The sequence below is a fragment of the Procambarus clarkii genome, chromosome 20, assembly GCF_040958095.1.
Source record: "Procambarus clarkii isolate CNS0578487 chromosome 20, FALCON_Pclarkii_2.0, whole genome shotgun sequence".
Taxonomy (NCBI): Eukaryota; Metazoa; Arthropoda; class Malacostraca; order Decapoda; family Cambaridae; genus Procambarus; species Procambarus clarkii.
This window is the reverse complement of record NC_091169.1, coordinates 26828351-26856345: the sequence shown is the minus strand read 5'-3', so window position 1 is coordinate 26856345 and position 27995 is coordinate 26828351. Positions and strand designations below refer to the sequence as shown.

General features: G+C 43.1%; 2 protein-coding genes across 6 annotated transcripts in view; one reads left to right on the top strand and one right to left on the bottom strand.

Annotated features, from left to right (window-relative positions):
* The window catches only part of LOC138366632 (A-kinase anchor protein 9-like), a 101950-nt gene that overhangs the window by 61657 nt on the left and 12298 nt on the right, over positions 1-27995 (bottom strand). The window lies entirely within an intron of this gene.
* On the top strand, positions 11-27344 carry LOC138366633 (tyramine receptor Ser-2-like). Its single transcript, XM_069327808.1, has 7 exons — positions 11-72; positions 13062-13479; positions 14430-14559; positions 17238-17376; positions 20572-20892; positions 21065-21305; positions 23631-27344. Exons 2-7 carry the CDS (start codon positions 13318-13320, stop codon positions 23787-23789), a joined length of 1152 nt encoding a protein of 383 aa, XP_069183909.1. The 5' UTR covers positions 11-72; positions 13062-13317; the 3' UTR covers positions 23790-27344.

Below are 27995 nucleotides of genomic sequence, written 5' to 3'. Positions count from 1 at the left end.
AGGACGCTAGTATCAGTGGAGCTGTGTTACAGTGTACACGTCGCCCTCACCACCTCCCTCCCTCTCTCTCTGGTAACCCGCGTCGCCTCTCTCACACTCCCGCCAACACTACATCAAACCTTCCATCCTCACGCGCATATTCAAGGTGGTGAAGCCTACGTACAATCATCCACACTACTTTATGGCACTTGGTTAAGACTTCAAGTCTGATCAGTAATTCAAATACGAGTTTATATTCTAGATTTATACAAATAACGACAGCAACACGAATAAATACTACATTTTTTCTGTATTATGACAAACTAAATCCCCCACTATTAACAATAACGTCCATTTTGCATTAGCAAAATGGGATAATGTAAGCAATTAGAGAAGTTTTGATACGCGCGCGCCAAAGTGGAGTCTATCTAGTTAAGCACAAGACTAAATTGCAGAAGGTTCAAAGGCAAGCCACCAGACTGGCACCCGAACCGAGGGGTATGAGTTACGAGGAGAGACTACGGAAACTAAATATCGCGTCGCTGCAAGCCAGAAGGCTCGGGAGAGACATGATCACCACACACAAGATTCTCAGAGGAATTAACAGTGTAAATAAATACATTATTTAACACAGGTGGCACACACACAAGAGGACACAGGTTGAAACTGAGTACCCAAATGAGCCACACATATACTAGAAAGAACTTTTTCAGTGAGGGATGTCAACAAATGGAATGCATTAGGCAGTAATGTGGTGGAGGCAGACCCCCATACACAGTTTCAGACGTAGATATGATAAAGCCCAAAAGGTTAGGGGAATCTCTACACTAGCTGGTTGAGAGGCGGGATCAAAGAGTCGAAGCTCAACCCCCGCAAGCACAACTAGGCGAGTACGTACACACACACACAATCTCCTACCCCACCCTACACACACACACACACACACACACACACACACATTAATGAAATTCAAATCACGGCAATAATGACGCTTCCTGGTCCAAATGATTATTGGCTCCGGTAGGTTAAGTGGACGGCCTAGGTGCTGACACTGCTAGCTAGGCAAACCCCCTGCATTTGTTGACTTAATGGTAATGGATAGAATGGGCTAGGCGCACAGTGGTCCCCGCGAGGGAGGGACGCTCTATCCACATATGGTGGTTGGAGAGAAGAGTAGTGTCTCTACTCCACCACCACAACCCACAATTATCATCCATAACGTCATACCTGGAGCATACCTGTAGAAGGTTCTGTGAGTTCTTCTACTCCTCGAGCCCGGCACGGAGGGCAAGACTCGACTTATGATAACTTGGTCCAACAGGCTGTAACTTGGCGCGGCCCGCAGGCTCACATAACTGCTAAAATTGCTTATGTATCCTACTTATGTTCTCTATTACATTCCCTGGATACTTTGATGCCCTATTAGTGCCTTCTGGGTTACAATAATCCTCCCTCTCTGCCACAGCTTGGTTACTTCTACCACCACTTTCCCTATACACCATGTTTAACATTATTCCTATTTACCGTGTTATAAATGTTGGTCTACCGTTACCACCAGGATTACCAGCATGTACATTTGATTACCCAGTTAAATAATAGTTTTATACTATAATAAAAACGAAACGCTTCGCGCGTCTGTAGCCTTGCAAGAATGTAAGAACAATATTATGTACTCTCATAACCCAATGTACCTTGTATATAAATACAATATTACCAGCAAGTTTCCTTCACAGAGACAGCAACTGTAGCATTACCAGTAGCGAGCACACGAGCAACATATTCCAACCTGTACAAGGTCAAACACACCACATCAAACACATACACATTACAGCCATTACAACTACTACATCCTTAATGAGAGTCTTGCTTAAAGCGACTGTGTGTGTGTGTGTGTGTGTGTGTGTGTGTGCGTGCGTGCGTGCGTGCGTGCGTGCGTGCGTGTGTGTGTGTGTGTGTGTGTGTGTGTGTGTGTGTGTGTGTGTGTGTACTCGCCTATTTGTACTCGTCTATGTGTGGTCCTGCAGGATCCAGCATTGAGTTTTGGACCCCGCTAATAGCTCCATTCTGGAGATACAAAAAAAAAATAAAAAAAATAAGCGAACGCACACGCACTGAACCTCACTATACCTCAGGAAAGGAGGAATAGAGCAAACATGCGGAACATAATAGCATGTTCGTTTGTGCGTACTTGCGTTCATGTGCGTGGGTGTATATGCATGTATGTGCGTGGGTGTATATGCATGTATGTGCGTGCGTGCATATGCATGTATGTGCGTGCGTGCATATGCATGTATGTGCGTGCGTGCATATGCATGTATGTGCGTGCGTGCATATGCATGTATGTGCGTGCGTGCATATGCATGTATGTGCGTGCGTGCATATGCATGTATGTGCGTGCGTGCATATGCATGTATGTGCGTGCGTGCATATGCATGTATGTGTGTGGGTGCGTGCATACATGTCCATCTGTCCACGTAGGCAAACAATTTAGCACACTCAAATTGTATTAAATCGATTCAAGATAACCTTGTTCACACCACGTAACAATCCAAATTTGGAGACGGGAATGTAGACTATTCAGCACTGGGAAGGGGTCAGGATATGCATTTGGGATGGGACGGGGAAGAAAGAATGGTGCCCATATACTTTTGACGGTCGGGGGATTGAACGCCGACCTGCATGCAGCGAGACCGTCGCTCTACCGTCCAGCCCAAGTGGTTGGACGGGAGAGAGAGAAGAGAGAGAGACGGGAGAGTACTGGTGTTCTGGAATAATTTATCATAGCCTATCCCCGTCACCAGCTGCATAGGTCGTAGTTTTAATGCCAGCAGCAACAGCTTCTGTGAAACAGAGCAATATGAATAAAAAAACACAGTAGCGTTTCCACTCGCCCGAAGACGCCATAATTGGTACGTATCTGTCAAGAGCGGGAGCGTGTTGGCTGGGAAGGTGGTCTGGGAACATGGTGTGCAGTGTGGGGGAGAGAAGGTGGCGGGTGTGGGGGAGAGAAGGTGGCGGGTGTGGGGGAGAGAAGGTGGCGGGTGTGGGGGAGAGAAGGTGGCGGGTGTGGGGGAGAGAAGGTGGCGGGTGTGGGGGAGAGAAGGTGGCGGGTGTGGGGGAGAGAAGGTGGCGGGTGTGGGGGAGAGGTGGTGGCGGGTGTGGGGGAGAGGTGGTGGCGGGTGTGGGGGAGAGGTGGTGGCGGGTGTGGGGGAGAGGTGGTGGCGGGTGTGGGGGAGAGGTGGTGGCGGGTGTGGGGGACAGGTGGTGGCGGGTGTGGGGGACAGGTGGCGGCGGGTGTGGGGGAGAGGTGGCGGCGGGTGTGGGGGAGAGAAGGTGGCGGGTGTGGGGGAGAGGTGGTGGCGAGTGTGGGGGAGAGCAGCTAGTCTACCATCTCCGTCACATCGTGCCTCAACACCTTTAACACAACCATTCTCCTGGGTACCGTCTTGACCAGACACGCACTCACCTAACTTGACCCACCAGCGGCCACACCCACACAACTACCTCAGCATATACACGTCCATTCCACCCACACCCACACACACACACACACACACACACACACACACACACACACACACACACACAATAGTTAAAGCCAAATGGGTTGAACACCTAGAGTAATGACATAATAACAGACAATATGGTTTTCGAACAGGAAGATTGTGTGTAACAAATCTACTTAGTTTTGATGATAGAGCCACAGAGATACTACAGGAAAGATAAAATAAGTACTTGGAGTATACATTTAGTACATCTAGATAAAATAAGTACTTGGAGGGTCAAGTCTCAAATGGAATTCAATGTGAATAAATGCCATGTTATGGAATGTGGACTCGGAGAAAACAGACCACACACAATTTACAAATTATGTAGAAAGGAATTACAGAACTAATAAAGAACGAGACCCAGGGGTGGTTTTGGATAGTAAGCTGTCGCCAGAGGAACACAAAGAACATTGTGAGAGGAGCGCATGCGTCGCTTTAGAACTTCAGACTTGGTTTTAATTATATTGATGGTGAAATACTAAAGAAACTGTTCATGACTTTTGTCATGAGACCAAAACTCTAATATGCAGCAGTTGAATGGTGTCCAAATCTCAAGCAGGACATAAACTTTAAAAGGTGCAATGGCATTTTACAAAATGGCTTCTGGGACTGAAAACAAGACTTACGAGGAGAGACTAGAGGCGCTAAACATGCCAAAACTAGGAGGTAGAAGAAAAAGAGGTAATATGATCACCCCTTACAAAATACTATCAGGAATTGACCAAATTGACAAAGAGAAATTCCTGAAACCAACAACTTCACGAAAAAGAGGACACAGATTCAAGCTAAGGAATCAAACATGCCGAAAAAAATTAGAAAGTTTTCTTATGCAGAGTGGTAGATGATTTGAGCAAGTTAAGTAAGACGGTGGTGGAGGCCAAAACCGTCAATAGTTTCAAAGCGTTATATGACAAAGAGTGCTGGGAAGACGGGACACCACGAGCGTAGCTCTCATCCTGTAACTACACCTAGGTAATTACACACACACACACACATGAACGTAAGCACGTATGACATAGGGAAAAATGGGATGTGTGTACGTATCTACGTACTAGGTGAGTACACACACGGACCGAGAAACGTGACACGAATGGACAAACACCACAAAGTAGAGGGGTCAACGCGCTCATCAGTCTACGGATCGGACCAGCCACGTTTGATTACACCCACCCGCACCACCCCAACTCTCAGGCATGCCAACTTGGGCCTCTGTAGCCAAAAACAAACCGAAAGGTAGAGTTAATAATCCAGTAATATATCAGTTATGGTGTAACAATAATGCTTGGGTCCACAAGATAAATAAAGTTATGGTTTAAGTGTTAGAAATGATGGTGGTGGTTCGGGTGTTGTGTGGCTACAGTGACGGAGTGATGATGGAGGAGGTGAATGGTGGTGATGGAGGTGTATGGAGGTGATGGATACGGTGATGGCGGCAGTAACCGTGACGTACCATGGCCGACCAGCACCTGGCTATTGATCCTTGTGTTGGTGGCCTCTCGCCACCCAATGTGCAGGAAATCCATCCCCTTTAACTGTTGCCCCATTACTCTCTGCCTCCCAGATGTACCCTCCCCCTCTCATCACCCCACTTCCCTTCCTTCCTTCCTCTCTCCCTCTCTCCCATCACCTCACTTCCCTTCCTCCCTCCCATCACCCACCGCATGTCACAGCGTAACCATTCACACGTGACCCAAAACAATGATGAGTATTACCATTGTAAGCAATACTGTCATTTGTCTGCAAATTGTTTTTCTTTATTACTAATTTTCTTTATCATATCAAACCCACCAACGTAACCCTTATAATCAGTATAAAGTATAATGAAAGTATACTAAACTATCATAGCAGTAATGCCTAAAGGAAAAAAACTCTCAGACATCATAATATTCTCTCATTTATCTGTTAAAAAGCTTCCAGAGAATAAATGTGATGTTGCCAACACTGTGTCTCAGGGGGTGACCCACCAACACTGTGTGAGAGGGGGGTGACCCACCAACACTGTGTGAGAGGGGGGTGACCCACCAACACTGTGTGAGAGGGGGGTGACCCACCAACACGTGTGTGAGAGGGGGTGACCCACCAACACGTGTGTCAGTGGGTGACCCACCAACACGTGTGTCAGTGGGTGACCCACCAACACGTGTGTGAGAGGGGGTGACCCACCAACACGTGTGTCAGTGGGTAACCCACCAACACACGTGTCAGTGGTAACCCACCAACACATGTGTCAGTGGCTAACCCACCAACACATGTGTCAGTGGGTAACCCACCAACACATGTGTCAGTGGGTAACCCACCAACACATGTGTCAGTGGGTAACCCACCAACACATATGTCAGTGGGTAACCCACCAACACACGTGTCAGTGGGTAACCCACCAGCACATGTGTCAGTGGGTAACCCACCAGCACATGTGTCAGTGGGTAACCCACCAACACACGTGTCAGTGGGTAACCCACCAACATGGCAGCCCAGATGTCCCTCTTGGCACACTAAACCATCTCTGAAATCGAGTTAAGAGTTTATTGGCTTTCATTGAAGGCCAATCTTAAGGAGTTAATTCAGTTGATGAGCGTGTAGGGAATTGACACTGTTAATTCAGTGAGCCATTTTCTAGTATGATAGTTTTTAGCCTTAGATAAAGTATACGTCTAAATGCGACGTGCTATTTATAGTATATAATATTATGCTATTCTCTCTTTGGTTGCAGAGGGAGAGAAGAAAGCGAATGTTTCAGAGGAGAGCAGGGCGAGTGAGAGTACAGACAATAGGGCGAATGTGAGAAATGGGTGAGAATAGGGGGTTGAACAGAGCAAAAGTGTGGGGGGGGGGAAGAAAGCAAAAAGTGTGGGGGAGAAAAGTGTAGGAGTGTGTGGGGGGGGGATAAAACGGAGGCACCTTTTTAATTGTGAAAAAAATGCTTATTCATTATGAATATACAGCGCTTGGAAGGAATACGAGAACTTGGGGCCGGGCTACGAGGGCAGAGCAAGGACGCAAGGACCAGGAACTGGAATATAAGGATCAGGAACTGATATATGAGGACCAGGAACTGATATATGAGGACTAGGAACTGATATATGGGGACCAGGAACTGGGATATGGGGACCAGGAACTGATATATGGGGACCAGGAACTGATATATGAGGACCAGGAACTGATATATGAGGACTAGGAACTGAGATATGGGGACCAGGAACTGGGATATGGGGACCAGGAACTGGGATATGGGGACCAGGAACTACGATATGGGGACCAGGAACTGGGATACAGGGACCAGATACTGGGATACGGGGACCAGGAACTGGGATACGGGGACCAGGAACTGGGATACGGGGACCAGGAACTGGGATATGGGGACCAGGAACTGGGATATGGGGACCAGGAACTGGGATATGGGGACCAGGAACTGGGATATGGGGGACCGGGAACTGGGATATGAAGATAGAATGAAGGAACAGTGACCATCCCCTCTTGGACAATCGGGGATCGAACGCTGACCCTGCATGAAGGCCATACCATCCAGGCCAAGTGAATGTTCATATGAAAGAGGAAGAATACAAGGAAATAAATGTGTCCTGAGAAAGGAAGGGAGGATTTGAGAGGAGAGGGAAGTGAGAGAGGGAGAGGGAAGTGAGAGAGGGAGAGGGATGTGGGAGAGGAGGGAGTATGTGAGAGAGGAGGGAGTATGTGAGAGAGGAGAGAGTATGTGGGAGAGGAGAAGTATGTGGGAGAGGAGGAGTATGTGAGAAAGGAGGCAAGATGTAACCGTTACAGAAGAACACGGGGGGGGGGGGTGGAATGTGGGAGAACATGGGGGGTGGAATGTGGGAGAACATGGGGGGAGGAATGTGGGAGAACATGGGGGAGGAATGTGGGAGAACTATATAGTGTGCATCAGCTCCTGGCAACACGAGTAAGATTGTAGTAGTAAGGCGTTTACAGCAGGTGGGTGTGGCTGATCAATAGTCAAGGTGTGACCAGAGCGGTAGAGTATGTGGTGGTACGTCTATGTGGTGTACGCCTTACTATGTGGTGGTACGTCTTACCTTGTGGTGGTATGTCCTACTATGTGGTGTACGCCTTACTATGTGGTGGTACGTCTTACCATGTGGTGGTACGTGGTACCTTTTCCTCGTATGCAAAAACAAGAACAAAAACTGCATCCAGCATTGAGGTGGAGTAGATCATCTACTCCACAGATGACAACAAAGAAATGAGAGGAATAATGAGGCTTTAGTACGATTCTGTTTTCAGTAAACCCCTGAACACATTGAAGATCAAATGATCCCAATGAATTCTTCATGAATGTGACACCAACATCGAGCCATATATCAGATGTCACACTGACCCCGCTGGACTTTGAAGTAGCCATAGACAACATGCCCATGCACTCTGCACTGGGCCCAGACTCCTGGAATTCTATATTCATCAAGGAGTGCAAAACACCACTATCACAGGCCCTAAACATCCTCTGGAGACCGAGCCTAAATACTGGTGTTTTTGTTGATATACTTAAAACAGCAGAGATCGCGCCACTTCACAAAGGAGGTAGTAAAGCAGATGCAAAAAAGTATAGACCAATAGCCCTAATTTCACACATCATAACAATATATGAAAGGGAAGGGGACTATCAGGAGTGCCAAGCCATTACGACTATATAGCACTTGGAAGGGGGTCAGGATAAGGATTTGGGATGGGACACAGCTACTCGCGGCTGCGAGTAGCTGTGTCCAACAGCCTGGTTGACCAGACGACCGACCGGGATGCATGCTTGGAGACCGGGCTGCGGGGCCGTTGATTCCCAAAAGCTACACAAGGTAGCCACAAGGTACGGTAGGGTGCAGTGGTACATCTTACCATATGGTGGTACGCGAGGGAATGTAAGGGGGGTGCGGTGGGAGGTGAGGGCGTGTACCACGAGAAGTGGGGTTGAAGATGGGCAGGCGCGGCAGATCCATATGCCAAGATATGCGACTCCAGTGGTAATTTGTGGTAGAACTCAGCAGTATGTGATGGCTCGATGGCACAGGGGCGGTGGGCGCGAGGGGGATGGGTGGGCAGGTGTGGTGATCGTGGGTTGTGGAGGGATAGGGATCAATACATCCCACCAGCTGACCATTGGCTTATGTTCCCTACCACCTTCGACTTCCCACATGCGTCTTCAAAGCTGACCTCCACCCCTGATCCCTCTTTCCCCCGACACCCGTCCCTGACATTCACCCCTGACACCCGTCCACAGCATTCACCCCGACACCCGTCCACAACATTCAACCCCGACACCCGTCCATAACATTCACCCCCGACACCCGTCCATAACATTCAACCCCGACACCCGTCCATAACATTCACCCCCGACACCCGTCCATAACATTCAACCCCGACACCCGTCCATAACATTCACCCCCGACACCCGTCCACAACATTCACCCCCTGACACCCGTCCATAACATTCACCCCTGACACCCGTCCACAACATTCACCCCCGACACCCGTCCACAACATTCAACCCCGACACCCGTCCATAACATTCACCCCTGACACCCGTCCACAATATTCACCCCCGACACCCGTCCATAACATTCAACCCCGACACCCGTCCATAACATTCACCCCCGACACCCGTCCACAACATTCACCCCCTGACACCCGTCCATAACATTCAACCCCGACACCCGTCCATAACATTCACCCCTGACACCCGTCCACAACATTCACCCCTGACACCCGTCCACAACATTCACCCCCTGACACCCGTCCACAACATTCACCCCCTGACACCCGTCCACAACATTCACCCCCTGACACCCATCCATAACATTCACCCTAACACCTGTCCCTGGCATCCACCCCTGATTCTGACCCCAGACACCCCCTCACAGCAAAGTATCACTTAACCCAATTACCACTCACTTGATTAAATTGCCTAAATCTAAACGCAATCTAAATTGCGTTTAGGAGCAATTCGTTTGATGGTATTAAACTATCTGGAGGGTTAAGGCGTTTGTTTGTTAGCCAGTTATTTGCTTTCGTTGCATGATATTTCAAGGACGTTCGTAAAAATATAAAATTAAGATGCATTTATAAACGCATCTTATGCATACCTAAACTCATGCTGGCTTAGGTACATGTGCAGATGTGTGCCATGTGTTCTATTAGTGTCTTGGAAACTCCTTTAAACCAGAGCATGGAGGTGACTTCAAGCCCACATCAGCTCCGGGTGCGCTCCACTTGTTTCTCACGTGCAATCCATACACATAAATCCTTTACAGCCGATTCATTTTGTGTTCCCAACTTTCATCTCTATCCTTTTAATCTAATCTTCACCTTAAAATCTGTTCCTATCCACCTCAGCTATCCTCCTTGGTATTTTGTATGGTGTGATCATATCACACATGGTGACAAATATATTACAAATCTAACAACCAATATTGGAAAATTCAGTGAGAATTTATCAGTGGATCCCTCACTCCCCCACTTGCTGGGTTTTATTTTGTTACAAACTCAATTTACATGGCTCAACCCAAAACTTGAATCAGTATACCATTTAACATTAAACAGGGCAGTTCTCTTTCTTACGCGAGTGAGTACATGTGTATGCACTCTGCAAGTGCATGCACTCAGCACGGGCATGCACAAACAATTAGGTAGCCTATATTGGTGGAGGGGAAGTAAAGGGGGACTTGTGAAGTGTGTGAAGCGAGAGGGGAGACATAAAAGTTACGGACAGAGGGGAAGAGATTGAAATGGGAGTCAGAGGGGGAGGGTTGGGTAAGAGTGGCTCTGCATGGGAAGGGAGAGCAGGGGAATATGTATTGTGGATGGGAGGGGGGGAGGACACAGCTGTAGTGGATGGGAAAGGAAAAGTCAGTAGTGGTGGATGGAAGGACACCACAGGGAAAGATGGGAGGGGAGGAACCCCTCAATGGTGGATGAGAGGGGAGAAGACTGCAGTGGTAAATGGTAGAGAGTGAGACTGCAGTGGTCACCCACTAGTGGTGAGGGGGAGGAATGGTGAGGCATGTGTGGTGAGGGGGGGAAGGAATGGTGAGGCATGTGTAGTGAGGGGGGAAGGAATGGTGAGGCATGTGTGGTGAGGGGGGAAGGAATGGTGAGGCATGTGTAGTGAGGGGAGAAGGAATGGTGAGGCATGTGTGGTGAGAGGGAGGAATGGCGAGGCATGTGTAGTGAGGGGGGAAGGAATGGTGAGGCATGTATAGTGAGGGGGGAAGGAATGGTGAGGCATGTGTAGTGAGGGGGGAAGGAATGGTGAGGCATGTGTAGTGAGGGGAGAAGGAATGGTGAGGCATGTGTGGTGAGAGGGAGGAATGGCGAGGCATGTGTGGTGAGGGGGAAAGGAATAGCAAGGCATGTGTGGTGAGGGGGAAGGAATGGTGAGGCATGTGTGGTGAGGGGGGAAGGAATGGCGAGGCATGTGTGATGAGAGGGGAGGAATGGTGAGGCATGTGTGATGAGAGGGGAGGAATGGTGAGGCATGTGTGGTGAGGGGGGAGGAATGGTGAGGCATGTGTGGTGAGGGGGGAGGAATGGTGAGGCATGTGTGGTGAGGGGGAGTAATGGTGAGGCATGTGTGGTGAGGGGGGAAGGAATGGTGAGGCATGTGTGGTGAGGGGGGAAGGAATGGTGAGGCATGTGTGGTGAGGGGGGAAGGAATGGTGAGGCATGTGTGGTGAGGGGGAGTAATGGTGAGGCATGTGTGGTGAGGGGGAGGAATGGTGAGGCATGTGTGGTGAGGGGGGAAGGAATGGTGAGGCATGTGTGGTGAGGGGGAGTAATGGTGAGGCATGTGTGGTGAGGGGGAGGAATGGTGAGGCATGTGTGGTGAGAGGGAAAGGAATCTGGAGGAGGACTGGTTTGAGGTGGATGGATGGGATCAGGGTCAAAGTCCTCGTCTCAACTCCACATCACCTTTGAGTGAACTCATCTGGTGCGGAGAGAGGAATGAAAACCAGGGAGGTGAAGGAACAAGCAAACAAAGTATTGTAATTGTAATTTTAGTATCCACGGTGATACACTGTCTGGTCCAAGTGCTTTAGTTCCATCCGGTGTTGTTAGCTATTTCAATAACCTCCTGTACTGTTCCTTCTATATCCGTTAGTCTCTCATCTTGGGTCCTCATCTCTTCTAACAATGGGAGCTGCTCAGGCTCGGTTGTGAACTCTCCATGGAAACTGGCATTCAGTACCTCGCAGATTTCCTTGTCGTTTTCCCTGTACGCCCCTTCTGTTTTTCTTTAGTTTTGTCACTTGGTCGTTCATCGACATTTTCCTTCTTATATGACTTATTAGAAATAAATAATAAGAAATAATTTCTTATTAGAAATAAAAAAGGCTATAACTTTATAGAAAGTAGTCAGACTTTCACGATAGATTTCATAAGTCCCGGTTTTATGTGCATTTGTATATGCATTCCCAGTGACAGTGGTGGAAAATGTCAACCTATCACAAATATATTGGTGTCATTGGGACGTGAGCATTTAGTCCCAAATGCAGGCTCTTAAGACACTCAAGTTCAGTAGGTTTTATATGTATAAAGCTATAAGAATTGGGACCAATAAGACACCGAGTGCTATACATGCTCAGGCTCATATTTAAAATACCCAAAGTCGGGCACAGGAATCCTGTGCTTTGGCTTACAGAGCTCCCACCCAGACCAACTACTGACTTTTCCCAAGGATGCAACCATTACACTTGCCTAACTCCCAGCTCCCATTAAATTACGTCATTTACTGCTAGATGAACAGAGGCATCTGGTGAAAAGGAACATGAGTAACCCTTTCTGTCCTGAACCGGGATTGAACTCGGGCAGGACAAACTCGATTGTGACCCAACAATTCCTCTAACGGCATTAACGTTAACATGAAAGAGAAACAATACTCACAATAACAAAAGTTCTATGCTGACTTAACTTACCTGAAAATAAGATAAACAATAATATAAGTCAAGATGAACAGACATAAATGAATGAGCATAAGAAATATAGTCATGTACACAGTACCAAGATGCAATTTTTTCAATTATGGACTATAATTCTACCTGGTCTATCCAGCAGACACTAGAGCAATCCTCAAGAAATGCAGAGCTCTGTAAGACTCTCCATCCTTCCCTCACTTCACCATTCGCATCCGTATCCTTGGCCAGGCACATTATATCCCCATCCCTCACCCAGCCCATGTCCCCATCCCTCACCAGCACATCATGTCCCCATCCCTCACCAGCACATCATGTCCCCCATCCCTCACCAGCACATCATGTCCCCCATCCCTCACCAACACATGTTCCCATCCCTCACCAACACATCATGTCCCCATCCCTCACCAGAACATCATGTCCCCATCCCTCACCCAGCATGTATGATAAAGCATTAAAGAATCAAGATGATTAATCATACCAGGTAGTATATTGCCAAAATGTTGGGCCCAAGAGCTAGATCTCAACCCGATATATATAATTACCCAAAACTATAATTTGGTGTATGCTACCAACATCATATTTAACACTGTATATTTTACAGAATTACCTATGTATCCAAAATAAATACTGTACTGTAAGAAGTAGTGTACAAGAGCAGTGAACACACTGCAGACTCAGATTTCAATCTCGACAGTGGAACCGGGTGAAGGAAATCAGACAAGTCGCAGTCAGGGAATAGTGAAGCTGTAGGGACAAGACAGTGAACCAGCAGTGAGAGGATTGAGAGGCAGCAGTGTGGGGATAGTGAGGCAGGAGAGCAGAACCATACAAGGCGTGCTCCCACCAACACACACAGGATGACCGACGATGTGAGCTCCCCTTCGGCGGTGGCAGCCGCAGCTGCAGTGGCTGGATCTTCCACATCGTCAGCCAGTTCTGAGCCCTCTGTCAACCAGAAACTCTTCCTGGTGGTCAGTGTTGCCCTTGCTACAGTCTGCTTCTTCACCAACATTGTCCAGGTAAGACATGGTCAGTTCCTACACACAAACATGCATGTGTGCGCGCACAATGCTTTACTCCGTAAGTTATACACTTCCAATAAAATATCTGCTAAATTTAATCTGTCTTATGTCTGGAAAACATGGAAAAACCCATCTTAATAGAACTGCCTTACATTTTCTCTTGCTTTAAAAGGACATCCTTTTACAAATTAAAACCTTATGGATTCCCTGAAATTTCCTAGCACAGCACTTATCTGTAAACTAAATTTTAACAGGTAATCCACAATTTACCAAAGCTAATTTACCTGTCACTACAACTAACCAGTCCTTTCACTACAATTACCTCATTGTTCCAACCCATCTAATCCATGACATGAACCCAGCTTACCTATAACACCAACCCAGCTAACTAATAACACAAGCCTGCTAACCTGTAACACCAACCCAGAAAATCTACTATAATGTCAATCCAATCAACCTACCCCTCTAATGCAGCTAACTGTATCTACATCTCTAGCAAACCCATCTCCTATCTCGTTAATACATCTCATCAACCCATCGTGCCCACCATACCATCCCTGATAATGCTTTCCACCAACTTAACTGAGTACAGTACTATAAACACTAGCTAACCCATCCCTTCACCCAGGCAAGTACACCCACCACTCACACACCACAAGTACTGTACTGTACATTCAATAAACTATTTAATTAGCTTCCAACACCCCAAGTAAATTCATCCCTCCACCAGTACTGTACACTATTCATCTCTGCTTAATATACCTTCCACTCCAGCCAACCCATTCCTCCATTCTAAGTACACCTTTTACCCAAGCTAAAGCACACCCACCACCCCAAGTAAATACATATAACCTCAGCTAAGTACACCCAGCAGCCTATCCTTCTACTCAGCTAAGCACACCCAGAAGTACATCTAACTGAAGGTTCCATGTGTTGTCATGGCATAGGTGGCAGTGTTCGCGCGGCCATCAGCCATCCGGTGGGTGAAGAGTGTTCTACTGTTGTCCCAGGCACTCAGTGGGCTGGTGGCTGCCTTTGTCGTCGCCTTCCCCATACACGTCATCTCTGCCAGGGGAGGTAAGGCTCCCTAATTAGCCACACCACTAACCCCCCCTGCATAAATTATTAACTCTACCCCCACCCTCTCCATACTTTGCTATATCCACTGCTCCCCCTCCATCACACTACCCCTCTTTTCCTCCTTTTTTCCCTTGCTCTATCTGACTCAACCCCTTCACTGTCCCACCCTCTCCCTACCTTATTTCATCCCATCCTTTTTCTCATGTAAACCACCGTTTCCTTCACTATTCCATTATTCCTATATTCTAAACCCTCTATTTACTTTATAGCTCAATTTCCCTTACTCTTAACCATACTTCATAGTCTCTCTCTCCCTCAGGCCTACACTACATGTTTTCACTCTTTCTCCATTATTCTAACCCACATTCACTCAAAAGACAAAACAAAAAAACTGCAAAACACAAACACCCTTCCTCACCATTTAGCACCATAAACTTTTGCTGTGGTAAGTGATTGTGTTCACTCGGCAGGTTTTGGTCTGTGTGCAAGTGAAAAATCTGTAAACAGATGTGGGTAACAGAAAATATCACCGGAAGTGTTACATGGAAAGAAATGCTGTACCAGAATGTTTTCTTCAAATATAATAGCGAATATATTTTGTACATTGTGACATACTGAGTAAAAGGTGTGTAAAGTTACTTAAGTATAGTTACAGATGAGAGCTACTCTTGTTGTGTTCCTTCTCCCCAGCACTCTGTCATATAATGCTTTGAAACTACTGACAGTTTTGGCCTCCACCACATTCTCACCTAACTTGTTCCAACCGTCTACCAGTCTGTTTGCAAAAATGATTTTTTCTTATATTTCTTTGGCAGCTTTGTTCAGTTAATTTAAATCTATGACCTCTTGTTTTATTAATTCCAGCTACTATTTTGTATGTAGTGATCATAGTGCCTCATTTTCTTCTATCTTCTAGTTTTGACATATTTAACCCTTGCACTGCTCACCTATTTTCGGCAAAAATGTCTTGGTGCAATTGACAAGGACATATTTTTGTTATTTTTACAAATGTTCAGGTAAATTTAATGTCAAAATGTTTCCAAAGTCAAATATTTCCATTTCAAAACACAAATAGCAATGAAAACATTCAAAAACATTAAAATATAGCCAAATTAAAAAACAAAAAGCACAACTCTCTGAGCGCCTAAAGGCGCTTTGCGCAGTGCAGTGGTTAATGCCTCTAACCTTTCCTCGTAGCTCTTGTCCTTCAGTTCTGGGAGCCATTTAGTTGCATGTTATTGCACCTTTTCCAGTTTGTTGATGTGCTTAAGATTTGGGCACTATACAACTGCTGCATATTCCATCTTTGGTCTAACAAAGATCATGAACAATTTCTTAAGTATTGCACCATCCATGTATTTAAAAGAAATTCTGAAACTGGAAAGTGTAGCATAGGCTCCTATGCTACTATGAAACTGGAACGACGCATATTCAATCCCTGGGCAGAGTGGGCGATATGCTGTGCTCTACAATGTGCACATTTATTCATCCAGCAACAACTGGGGAGGAAAATTGTATGCCAGCCAGGCCCGTTACACCCTCAACCTGAGGCAAGGCACCTACAGGTTAAACTCAACATAGATTCATATTTTGCATCGCTGTAAATATATAAGTTATTCTTCCACTCTCCCTCTTATCACACCCGACTCATTTGGTTACGCTCTCATTTATTCCATCTTGCATACATACTCTCCCTCTCTCGTCATGCCATTGTCCATCAATGCTCTGGTAAAGAGCACTGACGGATCCTGGAGCAGGTCATGAGAGTAAACGGGCTTTTCCCTTCTGCACCCTATTAATCCTACATTATTTTTTCCTGCATCCCTACCACACACTCAGACATTTTGTGCATATTACCTATAAATTCCTAATAGCACATATCTGAAGTTCAATTTGTGCTTTAAATGTATAATGTGCTCCCAAGATTCATCCTAGCAGTCTATATCTTTCACATAAATGTTCCACCCAACATATACCTCCTACTCATCTAGGTTTACCTCCACAAAAAAAAATCCAGTTTTATGTACTGTATATTTCTTACTCTACATGCCTTCTGTCTTCATCATCATCATAGTGCATAATATATATTATACATCCTCATTTACCTTAATCATATTCCCACGTTTTCACACTCAAGCCTTTCCCTACATTTCGTACTTGTTTTCATCTTGCTATCACCCTAGCTGTCAAGAGTTCATCACTGTCTGCATTGCCGCTGTCTCACCTTTGCCATGTTCCTCATATTACACTGATATATAAATCTGTCATTGTAGGGATCTAAGCAAACATTTATACCATGTTATCATCATGGTTAGTCTGTACTTCACAGTCAAATGCTGACAATTTTACCCCAACACTCCCTGTCTAATTTCTGCAATTGATATCTCAATGATGTAATCAACCTTAGAGTAATTAGCAAACATTTAATTCAAGGTGGTATTAGGTACAATAATAAAATTACTTGCAGAAACATGAAATAGACAGAGAGCAAGCAAGTGAAGTTTATTATATTATAAACAATTACTGCAAGAAGCACAAGAATGTGGACATGAATGTAATGTAATTTAGCTTAATATAATACTCACAAAAAGTATGGATAAGGGTGTTTCAAATGGAACAAGATAATGACATTTATGTGTACTTTAGTACATTTGTATTCTGTGTACATGGTAAAGGATCAGTGGTTGGCGAGGAAGGATATGCCGCCTGCTACCTGGGCCACTCTGCCATCATCCTCCTGACAGCGCTCACCTCGCTCGGCACCTCAACACTCCTCCTCTTCCACCATTATATGAAGATTAATGACCCACGCAGGTAAGTCACCCCCTTTCCGTATGTAGTACAGTACCACGTCCTCACACATCTGCCACTGGTGAGTTACAGTGTACCAAAATGGCAAATATTCACATCCTTATAAAGAAATCCCTCCCAATATTTCTACATGTACTTTTTTTTTAATATTCCTATCCTCCTACTCCCAAATTTACTGTAATACACTCTTTACTACTGTCAGTCATTTATTCAGCATGACCAAAACCATCTCAATACACTAAATCTAAAGATATGAAGACTTGCATTTTTTATCTTCAATAATGTTATAGTTTGTTATTTCATCTAACCTTATAACTTCATACATGCATCCATTGATTGTTCATCTTCACTGTTCTCATTTACACATAAATAAAGCAAAACATAAATAAGCCAAGTAATTAATAAAGATATTTTGATAATGGAAATGAAAACCAAGGGTGATAGCTGGTGAAGGAGGAAGAAAAGTGTAATTACCATACCAACGTGTAGTGACAGGATGAGAGCTATATTCAATGTGGCCCGTCTTCCCAGTACCGTACTCGTCATATGACGCTTTGAAACTTCAAATGGTTTTGACATGTACTCACCTAGTTGTGCTTGTTAGGGTTGAGCTTCAGCTCTTTGGTCTTGCCTCTCAACTGACAGTCTACTGTTGCACAGGTTCCTGAGCTTATTGAATTTTATCATATCTACATTTGAAACTGTGAATGGAGTCAGCCTCCACCACATCACTTCCTAGTACATTCCATTTATTAACCACTCTGACACTGAAAACATTCTTTCTAATGTGTCTGTGGCTCATTTGGGTATTTGGCTTCCACCTGTGTTCCCTTGTGACAGTACCACCCGGGTTAAATAATCCGTCTTTATCTAACCTGTCAATTCCCTTGAGAACTTTGCATGTGGTGATCATGTCTCACCAAGCTCTTCTGTCTTCCAGTGATGTGAGATGTAATTCACGCAACATTTATTCATAACACATGCCTCTCAGTTCCGAGACTAGTCTTGTGGCATACCTCTGAACTTTCTCCAGCTTCATCATGTGCTTGATAAGGTATGCACTCCAAGTTGGGGCCGCATACTCCTGGATTGGTCTTACACATGTGGTATACAAGGTTTTGAATGTATACCACATATGTAAAATCTTATACAAGATTTTTAAAGGCAGTTCTGATGTTAGCCAGCCTTGCAAATGTCACTAACAATATTTTGTTGATGTGGGCTTCAAGAGAGAGGTTCAGCATGATATCAACTCCTAGATCTCTCTCTCTGTCCGTTTCGTGGAGGACTGTCTCCCATTTGATATCCTATGCCTGGCCTCCTGTTCCCTCCACTTAGTTTCATTACCTTACATTTACTTAGGTTGAACTTGAGTAGCCATTTGTTAGACCATTTCTTCAGTTTGTGTTGTGGGTTGTGTTCCCAGCTGGTGAAGGAAGCATGTTGTGGGTTGTGTTCCCAGCTGGTGGAGGAAGCATGTTCATGGGGTGTGTTCCCAGCTGGGGGAGGGAGCATGCTAATGAGGTGTGTTCCTAGTTGGTGGAGGGAGTGTGCTGAAGGATGGGGGGGTGTTCCCAGCTGGTGGAGGGAGCGTGCTGAAGGGGTGTGTTCCCAGCTGGTGGAGGGAGTGTGCTGAAGGGGTGTTCCTAACTGGTGGAGGGAGCGTGCTGAAGGGGTGTGTTCCCAGCTGGTGGAGGGAGTGTGCTGAAGGGGTGTTCCCAGCTGGTGGAGGGAGTGTGCTGAAGGGGTGTTCCCAGCTGGTGGAGAAAGAGAGAGAGAGAGAGAGAGTGACCCCGCTGGTAGCTATTGATCCAGCCTCGCCCTCTTACCTGCACAAGCCACCACCTGCCATAGTAATTTACCCAAAGCAGAATTAATATGTAATATTCCAGCCCATTCACCTAAAATGAAAGCACTTTTAGTAATTATTTGGTTGCAAGTACCACTATGTAGTGATGGCCCACCAAAATGCTGACTTTTGTATTACTAAATTTGGCCAAATGGTTACCTTTTTTAACAACATAAATATAGAACCTAGTCTAACCTCTTCTAGGCCCATGCTTTATATCAGAAAAAAAATGTTGGCTTCCTGTCCCCTTTAAGGTCTCTCTATATAGATGTTGGCTCGAGTACATTCATACATATGCTATATTAGGCCTAGGAATGTTTAAGTTTGATTTTTTAGCTTTATTTTTCCAACACTATTAATTTAAAAAGTAAAGGTGAGCTTTTTGGTGGTCCATCACTCCACACAGTAACTATTTGATCAAAAGTACCAATTACCAGTAGTTATAATTTCAGGAGGATAGATTTTAATACAGTACAGTATTCCTATTTCTGTTAACTTATTATTTTAAACATACACTTTTTTCTTCTTCTTTTCTAAGTACTGTATACCTAGGAGGAAATGGTATAAATTTCCCCTCCATATTCCATTCCTTATCTGCATCACTGCTCAAATTACTGCATAGTGCTAATACTTCTTAAACGAACACCGTCATTATTCTTCAGTATTTGTTGGCAAATATCATATCTACCAATACAATTCATAACCATTAAATTATTCTATACCTCATTCTACACATTTCAGTTTTTCTTAAAAATGGACTACTGTACTATTTTTGCTGAACCAAGGCCATGTTCACATTTTGTACAATCTCAAGAAACACTTGTGTTCACTTCAGAGTAAAGACTTCCTTTATATCTTTTGCTTCAGTATTATTTTCCACATGTTTCACTGCCTAATTCTGCTACATGTTTTGTTACCCCTCTCTAGCTTGCATTATTCTGCTACAATGTTTTAATCCAATGCATTGCTTTGCATTATTCATCTAACGTGTTCTACTCTCCTTTCATGCAATCAACAATTACCAATCAATAATTTACATTTTTTCCTTCGGTACAACCAACTGATCCAACTTGCACACTAAACTTGGGATTTTCATCCATCTATTCTTCTAACATTTTACAGTATATTTTTTCAACAGCATGACTAATATATCTAACATGTATTAGAAGCCTTCAACAGAACCTGTTCACTGGCAACAATTTTATCTCCATGTATCTACCATTTGGAAGAATTCTTTCTGCCTCTTCTAAAAATCATTGTTTAAAAATTACTCCAAGACAAATCCACTTCAGGTTTATAACTGCTTCAATTACCATTGCTTCAGTAATTTATGAATAAATGTATTTCAGGTTCATGACAGCTGGGAGCAATGTGGTTGGCTGGAGTGTGGGTGTGGGAGCTGTATGGCTTGTGGCAGTGGTCGTATCAGTGCTACCTTATGCTGGTTGGAACTCTTGGGAAGCTCATGATGCACGTTGCCACTTATCAACACTCTGGCCACTCTCTTTCACCGCATTCCTCACATTCTTAGTGGGAGGCCATGTTGCTGCTGCACTGCTGATGTGGGCCTCCACCCGTGCCACCCAACTTAAAGCTATGGCAACTCGTACAGGAATACCACCAGCAGTTAACTGCCCTGATGCAGAAGAAGCTCCAATTGCAAATCATGTGTAAGCACAATGTTGTTTGAATAGAAGTACAACTTCTTGTACTTCTATTGTACCAATTGTTGTCTTGTACTAAATGTACTATCCCTTTTTACTATGCGCAATAATAGTATTCATGCACAATTCTTTTCAAAATTATGTAGATCAAATTTCTACTCAATATATATAATTCCAGGCAAGGAATACACAACAACAGCAGTGGCAGTGTACGTGTGGGTGGGTGGTGCGTAAGTGTGGGCTCCATGATACCCATGTTAGCTCATGTGGTGGTGGCATCATCTTGTGCTGTATCCTCCCAGTGTCAGGCTAGTCCTAGCCACTATCATGAGGAGGCTGCAGCACTTCCCTGGGCCTCACTTCTGCTTGCTGCAGCTGCTGTCACTAATCCTCTTCTCTACGTTTTCACAGATGATCAGGTAAGAATTAAGTGTCAAGAATGCTGTCATTAACCCTTAAACTACTCCAGATATAAACTGATAATTCTAGTAAGAAAAAGACCTCTTAAACTGAACCATGAATCACTACATAATAAACTTATCAATATCCAATATTTGAGGGTTTAAATATTATTCAATATATGCAGCCAAATTGTTCGGAGAAGTAATTATCAAATGAAGGGGCACCAAACTGGGAAAACTACGTAGCACCATCTTTGTTACTGGATATTCAAAATGCACTAAATATCCCTCAAGATGCAAATATTAGAACAAATGGATAGAAGTCATGCAATATTAAAGGTAAAAGATTTACCAAGGACTTTACTGAGGGGCAAATGATACCTAGGGACATTAGCCTTTCTGCTCCTCATAGCGATCAGAGTCGTTTCATTGAAGGCGTGCACAGCGACAAGGATCACTTTTAGGTCTAGCCTAAGGTTTAAAACTCATACAGGTACAGTACATGCGGCTCACATTCACTTTATCAGGTCTCCAGTAAACAGGTGCCACCTTGGAAAATAATCGTGGGTGTGAAGGCCCACGCCTTGGTTAAGACCAACCCAAAGATTTTGGCAGTATCCCTCTATAGAGGGTGATTACCATGAAGTTACAACAGGGGAGGGTCAAGGGACAACATGCCCCTGAGTAAAAGTCATAGCACAAATCTTTGGCGAAGAGAACTCGAAGCCATAATTGTGGCCCTAGATGACATGATATCGATTGTGAGCTGGAAATGGCATTTGCTGGGAAAAGGCAAATAAAAATAATTTATAATTTCTATTTTTATATTTAAATACATATTTTGTATATACTTTTGGTACTGTGCTGTACATGTAAAAATCCACTGTCTTTAGTACAGAACAGTTAAAACGTCCTAGAATTCATTCAAGATGCTAATACGCATTAAAAACAACACAAGCAATGTCAAAAAATATTAGATTCAAGGACTTTATCGAGAGACAAGTGACTTACGATACTAAAAAAAAATCAATTTCATAAAATAGTGTTCAGTATATGCACAAATTTTAAGTATTCATGGACGTGGGAGTTCAGTCCTCCTTGTCTCAAAATCGAGTCAGCCTTCTATATTTATGGTAATGGTTTGGAAGTAATTACCTAAGTGTAGTTACAGGATGAGAGCTACACTCGTGGTGTCCCATCTTCCCAGCACACTGTCATATAACGCTTTGAAATTACTGACTATTTGGCCAACACCACCTTCTCACCTAACTTGTTCCAACCATCTACCACACTGTTTGCAAAAGTGAATTCTCTTATATTCCTTCGGTAGCTTTGTTTAGTTAGTTTATATTTATGACCTCTTGTTCTTGAAATTCCAGGCCTCAGGAATTCTTCCCTATCAATTTTATCAATTTCTGTTACTATTTTGCACATGGGAGCCGGTCGGCCGAGCGGACAGCACGCTGGACTTGTGATCCTGTGGTCCTGGGTTCGATCCCAGGCGCCGGCGAGAAACAATGGGCAAAGTTTCTTTCACCCTATGCCCCTGTTACCTAGCAGTAAAATAGGTACCTGGGTGTTAGTCAGCTGTCACGGGCTGCTTCCTGGGGGTGGAGGCCTGGTCGAGGACCGGGCCGCAGGGACACTAAAAGCCCCGAAATCATCTCAAGATAACCTCAAGATAGTGATCATATCGCCTTTTTTTCTTCTATCTTCAAGTTTTGGCATATTTAGTACCTCTAACCTCTCCTCATAGCTGTTGTCTTTCAGTTCTGGGAGCCACTTAGTTGCATGTCTTTGCACCTTTTACAGTTTGTTGATGTGCTTCTTAAGATATGGGCACCATACAACTGCTGCATATTCCAGCTTTGGTCTAACAAGTCTTGAACAATTTCTTTAGTATTTTGCCATCCATGTATTTAAAAGCAATTCTGAAGTTAGAAAGTGTAGCATAGGCTCCTCACACAATTTTCTTTGAGTGGTCTTCAGGTGATAATTTTCTATCTAGAACCACTCCTAGTTCTCTCTCCTTTTATCAGAATACTTTAAGGATTTCTCACATAATTTATAGGTTGTATGGAGTCTATGTTCTCCTATTCCACACTCCATAACATGGCATTTATTCACATTAAATTCCATTTGCCAGGTGGTGCTCCATACACTTATATTGTCCAGGTCTTCTTTAAGGGCATGACAATCATCTAATACCAGTGATACCAGACACGTACTGTTATTCTTGCAACTTAAAATGAGGTGGACAAATGACATAATTAAATTGTTTTGCAGTGTTACCTAATTTATCATATGATTTATCACCGAGTAACCATTGCCAAATCTTTGCAGGTGTCATCCTCGACTCTGCTGCTATTGTCCCGAGTGTGTTGTTGGTGGTGTGAACGTCGTAAACAACGCTTGGTGCCCCGCCACCAAGAACCCCACGATGCTGAGACTAATGTGTACGTTACAAATGATACTGACCATTTAGTGTCTGACAACACTTAAGGCTTCTGATGTTTCAAAATGTCAGAGTTATAAATTCATTTTTGGTAACATCAAAGTTACATAAAGCCAGATTCTGCAAAGAATCACATGCAGGAATAAACTGCTGGCCACTAGAACTCTTTAAAATATAATTACATTACGGTACAATATATTCATGTTAGCATTCGGAGGAAGCAATGTGCAACTGCGCCAAAATATCCAGAAAAACTAAATTTAATTTTAAACTTTTGTTAAAAGATGAATGCATAATCAATATACAATAACTACTGATGAAATAATGAAATATAATGTATGCTAATAGCTAATTCATTAGCAAGAAAGCTAATTACAAAATTGTCCTGGGATACTTGCTGATATTTGGAACACAAAAATATTTTTACATTTGTAATTTACATATGAAGCAGAGATGTACCACTATTCAAAAAATTATTGTTTGGTACTGATCTATCCACCAACATATCCAAAAGAATAAAGTACCAGAAAATATTATATTTCAAAATGTACTCGATACCAGTGTTCTGCATTAATTAAAATGCACCACAAAATTATTATATGTATGTATGCACACACGTACAGTATATGCATGTATATCTGTAATGTATACACATCAATGTATCTGCATATTTGATAAGAATGTTAAGCACCACTTTGAAATCTGCAATGGGTAATGTATATTCACAAAGCCACTGCCACTTTGAGGAAGGGCATTAAATGCATGCCTTTCCCATTTTCCAAAGTGGGAGGATTCCGCTACTACAACCCAAGTCTCTGCCGATTAATGATGTTAATAATCTGCTCCTCTTGAAAAGCAGATTAAAATCTTTGCACTAAGGCATGTGTCTAGATCTCTATCTTATTGTGCGGGGAAAAGTCTGGCACAAAGAGCAACCATAAATAAATCAATAAAATACACAAGTATGAGCTCAGTGTATGTGATATCCATTGTAAACGCACACTAGATATATAGAGCTTCTGATAAAATATTGGACTTTCAACATATACAATCCTTTTGGGGTAAATTTTTTAAATATTAATGTACTACATTACAGATCAGAAAAATTAGCTCCAAAATAATCTATTGCCCATGGCTGGATGTGCATACAATAATTATATGTTAGCTCTAAAATGCTGCACAAATTATATAAGTTGTAATTATCCTCACAATTCTGAAAGGTTTCAACATTGAGTAAGCATGCTTTACGTAATACTGTTAAGAGTCATGAGAGCCAGCTACCTTACAGTGTATTAGTGAACAGAAGCCAACACAAAGTGCAACACAGTACTTAACATTTGTTACGCATGTCAGAACGTACAATTCTTGTCAACAAAGGAAAGCTGATCAATATCATACCATACCCCTTTAAATACAAAATACTGAACAATTAATTCCTTAAAAGGATAATAAAGGGCACTTCAAACTACTATTTTGTAAACCAAACTGAATGATCTATTGCAAAGGAAACTTACAACTAGCAAGTGCCAAACAACATATCGATAATGCAATATTTTGTAATAACTTTAAAATTACTAAACTTCAACAGTGCAATCCCAAAAAATTACCTGTAATATATATATAGTGCTTCTATTCTATAACAGGTGCTTGCTAATTTATTTTAATGAAATGCTACAAATAGCATTACAGTATATGTAGAATACTGAAAAGGAAATAATTTTGTATAGACACTTCATTGCTCATGTATTTAATTACTGTATATGTATTCATTCACATCTCTAACCATACACCAAACACATTCTATCACATTTGTGTTCGTATCAGCGACCATAAACATTACCACCACAACTGCAGATGAATTCTTCAAAATACACATTCAGAAATATTGGTATGACAACATTCATGCCCCTTCCTCACCTTTCCATGCCAACCTCCCACAAAAATGACCCCTCCCACACAAATCTTTTAATACTGAATTACAGTATAATAAATCCCTTTAACTGCACTGTAATATCAACAAGGCTTTTTTTGCATATACAGTACAGTTAAGTTTTTTTTGTGTGGATATGTGAAATATTCAAAGACTGATGTTGAACAATTCAGGACGAAAATTTAATGCATATACTGCATAGATCTTAAAGCAAAATTCCTGTAAAACTTTCCTGTAAAACTCACTAAACACTGTAAGGGGTTTAAATACATATTAAAATGTGTGAAACCAGCTTGAAAGCTAGCTTTAAATGTAATGTCTTCAAATAGCCTTTTATGTAATGATGTTTCCACTGTAGCTGATAGCATTCCATTTCAAGGTCAATTTGGAATTCAGCACCATATCCATGTGTGTGTTCTTAATTACAAAAGTAGATATATATGTAACTTTAAATGCCTTCTGCATATACAAATTTTGGTTGTTGCTTAACATTATAGTTTATTTCAGAAAAATCAGCATTGAATGTAATTAAATGCCAATTTCTGGGTAAGCTCCGGTGACATCCTAAAACTATATGCTGCAGTTATCATCTACTGGGTGACATCAGCTGTAGCACTATAGACGCCTAATGGGGACTGAAGCCAGAAGCTCCCCCCTCACATAGATGCAGGGAGCGATGGCATTTATTTTTGTCACCTCACTGGGAAAGGCAACCAGACAAACGAACATGCGCTAGTTCCAAGAGAATTCAATTCTTTGTTTACACAGTTGGGGGGAGTTCTTTTGACTGGTTTTGAGGCTTTGGTTTCTTTTGAATCCAGCAGTAGTTACCACTTGCTGACTTTCTGGTTGCCTTCCCCAATGAGGTGGTGAAAATAAATGTCATAACTCCCTGTGCCTCTGTGATGGGAAACCAGGTTCTGGCTTTGGTCCCAGTAGCTCTATGGTTGATGTGACCCAGTAGATGGTAACCATCTGAGCTTATAGCTTCAGAAAGCCACAAGGGGGGTGGTTCCTCTCCCTCGCCAGAAAAGTCTGTGCTCTCAGATTTTCTAGCAATTGAAAATTCTATAGACTTAAGATATATAACTTATTGTACAGATGGAAAGCAATTAGAATTTAAGAAATTACTTTAATGCAAAAAATTATTATATATACAGATATTTTATTTGTTCATTCAAAAAAATGAAAATTAATGTTGAAATAATTTTATATTGTAATGTATTTATGAATCACAATACAGTACTTGAAAAAGTGCAGAGATGTAAAACTTTTTAGATTTATAACTAAATCCTCTGTTAAATTAAAGTACTGTATTTTAATTCTAGAATAGCAAGTTAAAAATCTGCAAAACATTAAAAAGGTGCTGTTATCAGGTAATGTTTCTACATGAATCCATATACTTAATGCCAAAAGCTTATCATACTAATAAAAATATCAATGTCTAAAAATGTATACAGTCTATGTCTACCATAACACAATCAATATGTGTGGAATTCTTTTAAGATTTAGTTAACAGAAAAAGTAGATTTGTACAGTATTATAAACTATATGTAAGTAGCATTCTGATATTGAAAAGGATTAATTATTCCTGGACACACTTTGAGCGTAAAACTATTTGCCTGTGACTGTAAACCCCAACCATCAGTTCATAAAATAGTCAACCATTCTTCTAATGTACACTTTCAATTACCAGTTCGTATCACATGAGCCGTGTTTTTAACTACTGTGTGCGCTACTGGAACCCACTATCTTATTTGAGTGAATTATACATAAAATGAAAACAGGTGACCTAATTAATGCTCTAAGGAAATGCCAGTTTCTGGGTGAGCCCTGTTAGCTCCCTGAAACTATCTTACTGATCGAGTGCTATACTAGTCGAGCGTCATCAGACGCCGAGTTCTTTATAAGCTTACTGGGGTCCATGAACCAGAACCTGGCCCCCTCTGAGAGGCAAAGGAAGCTATGGCCTATGAACACTTTACATTTAATCTTGCCATCGATCAGGGAAGACACCCAGAAATGTAGGCAAATCAAGACAGATAACTGCCTGGTTGAAAAGTGTGACCTATGCCCTCACAAGCACAAAAGAACTCCCACAGAATGCAAACAAGCAAAACTTCATCAAACTAATCCCCCCCCTCCCCCAACTCGTTACCTCCACCCACCCAGCTTCTGTTAGCCAGCTAACAGAAACTGGCACCACAGGCCTGCCCCGACCCTACAAAGTCCAAGTCCTGACCCAATGTTTCCGAGAGGGCCAAGAGCAACCCCCCCCCACCCCCAAGAGAATCAACAAAACAGAAAGAAGCAGACAACTAGT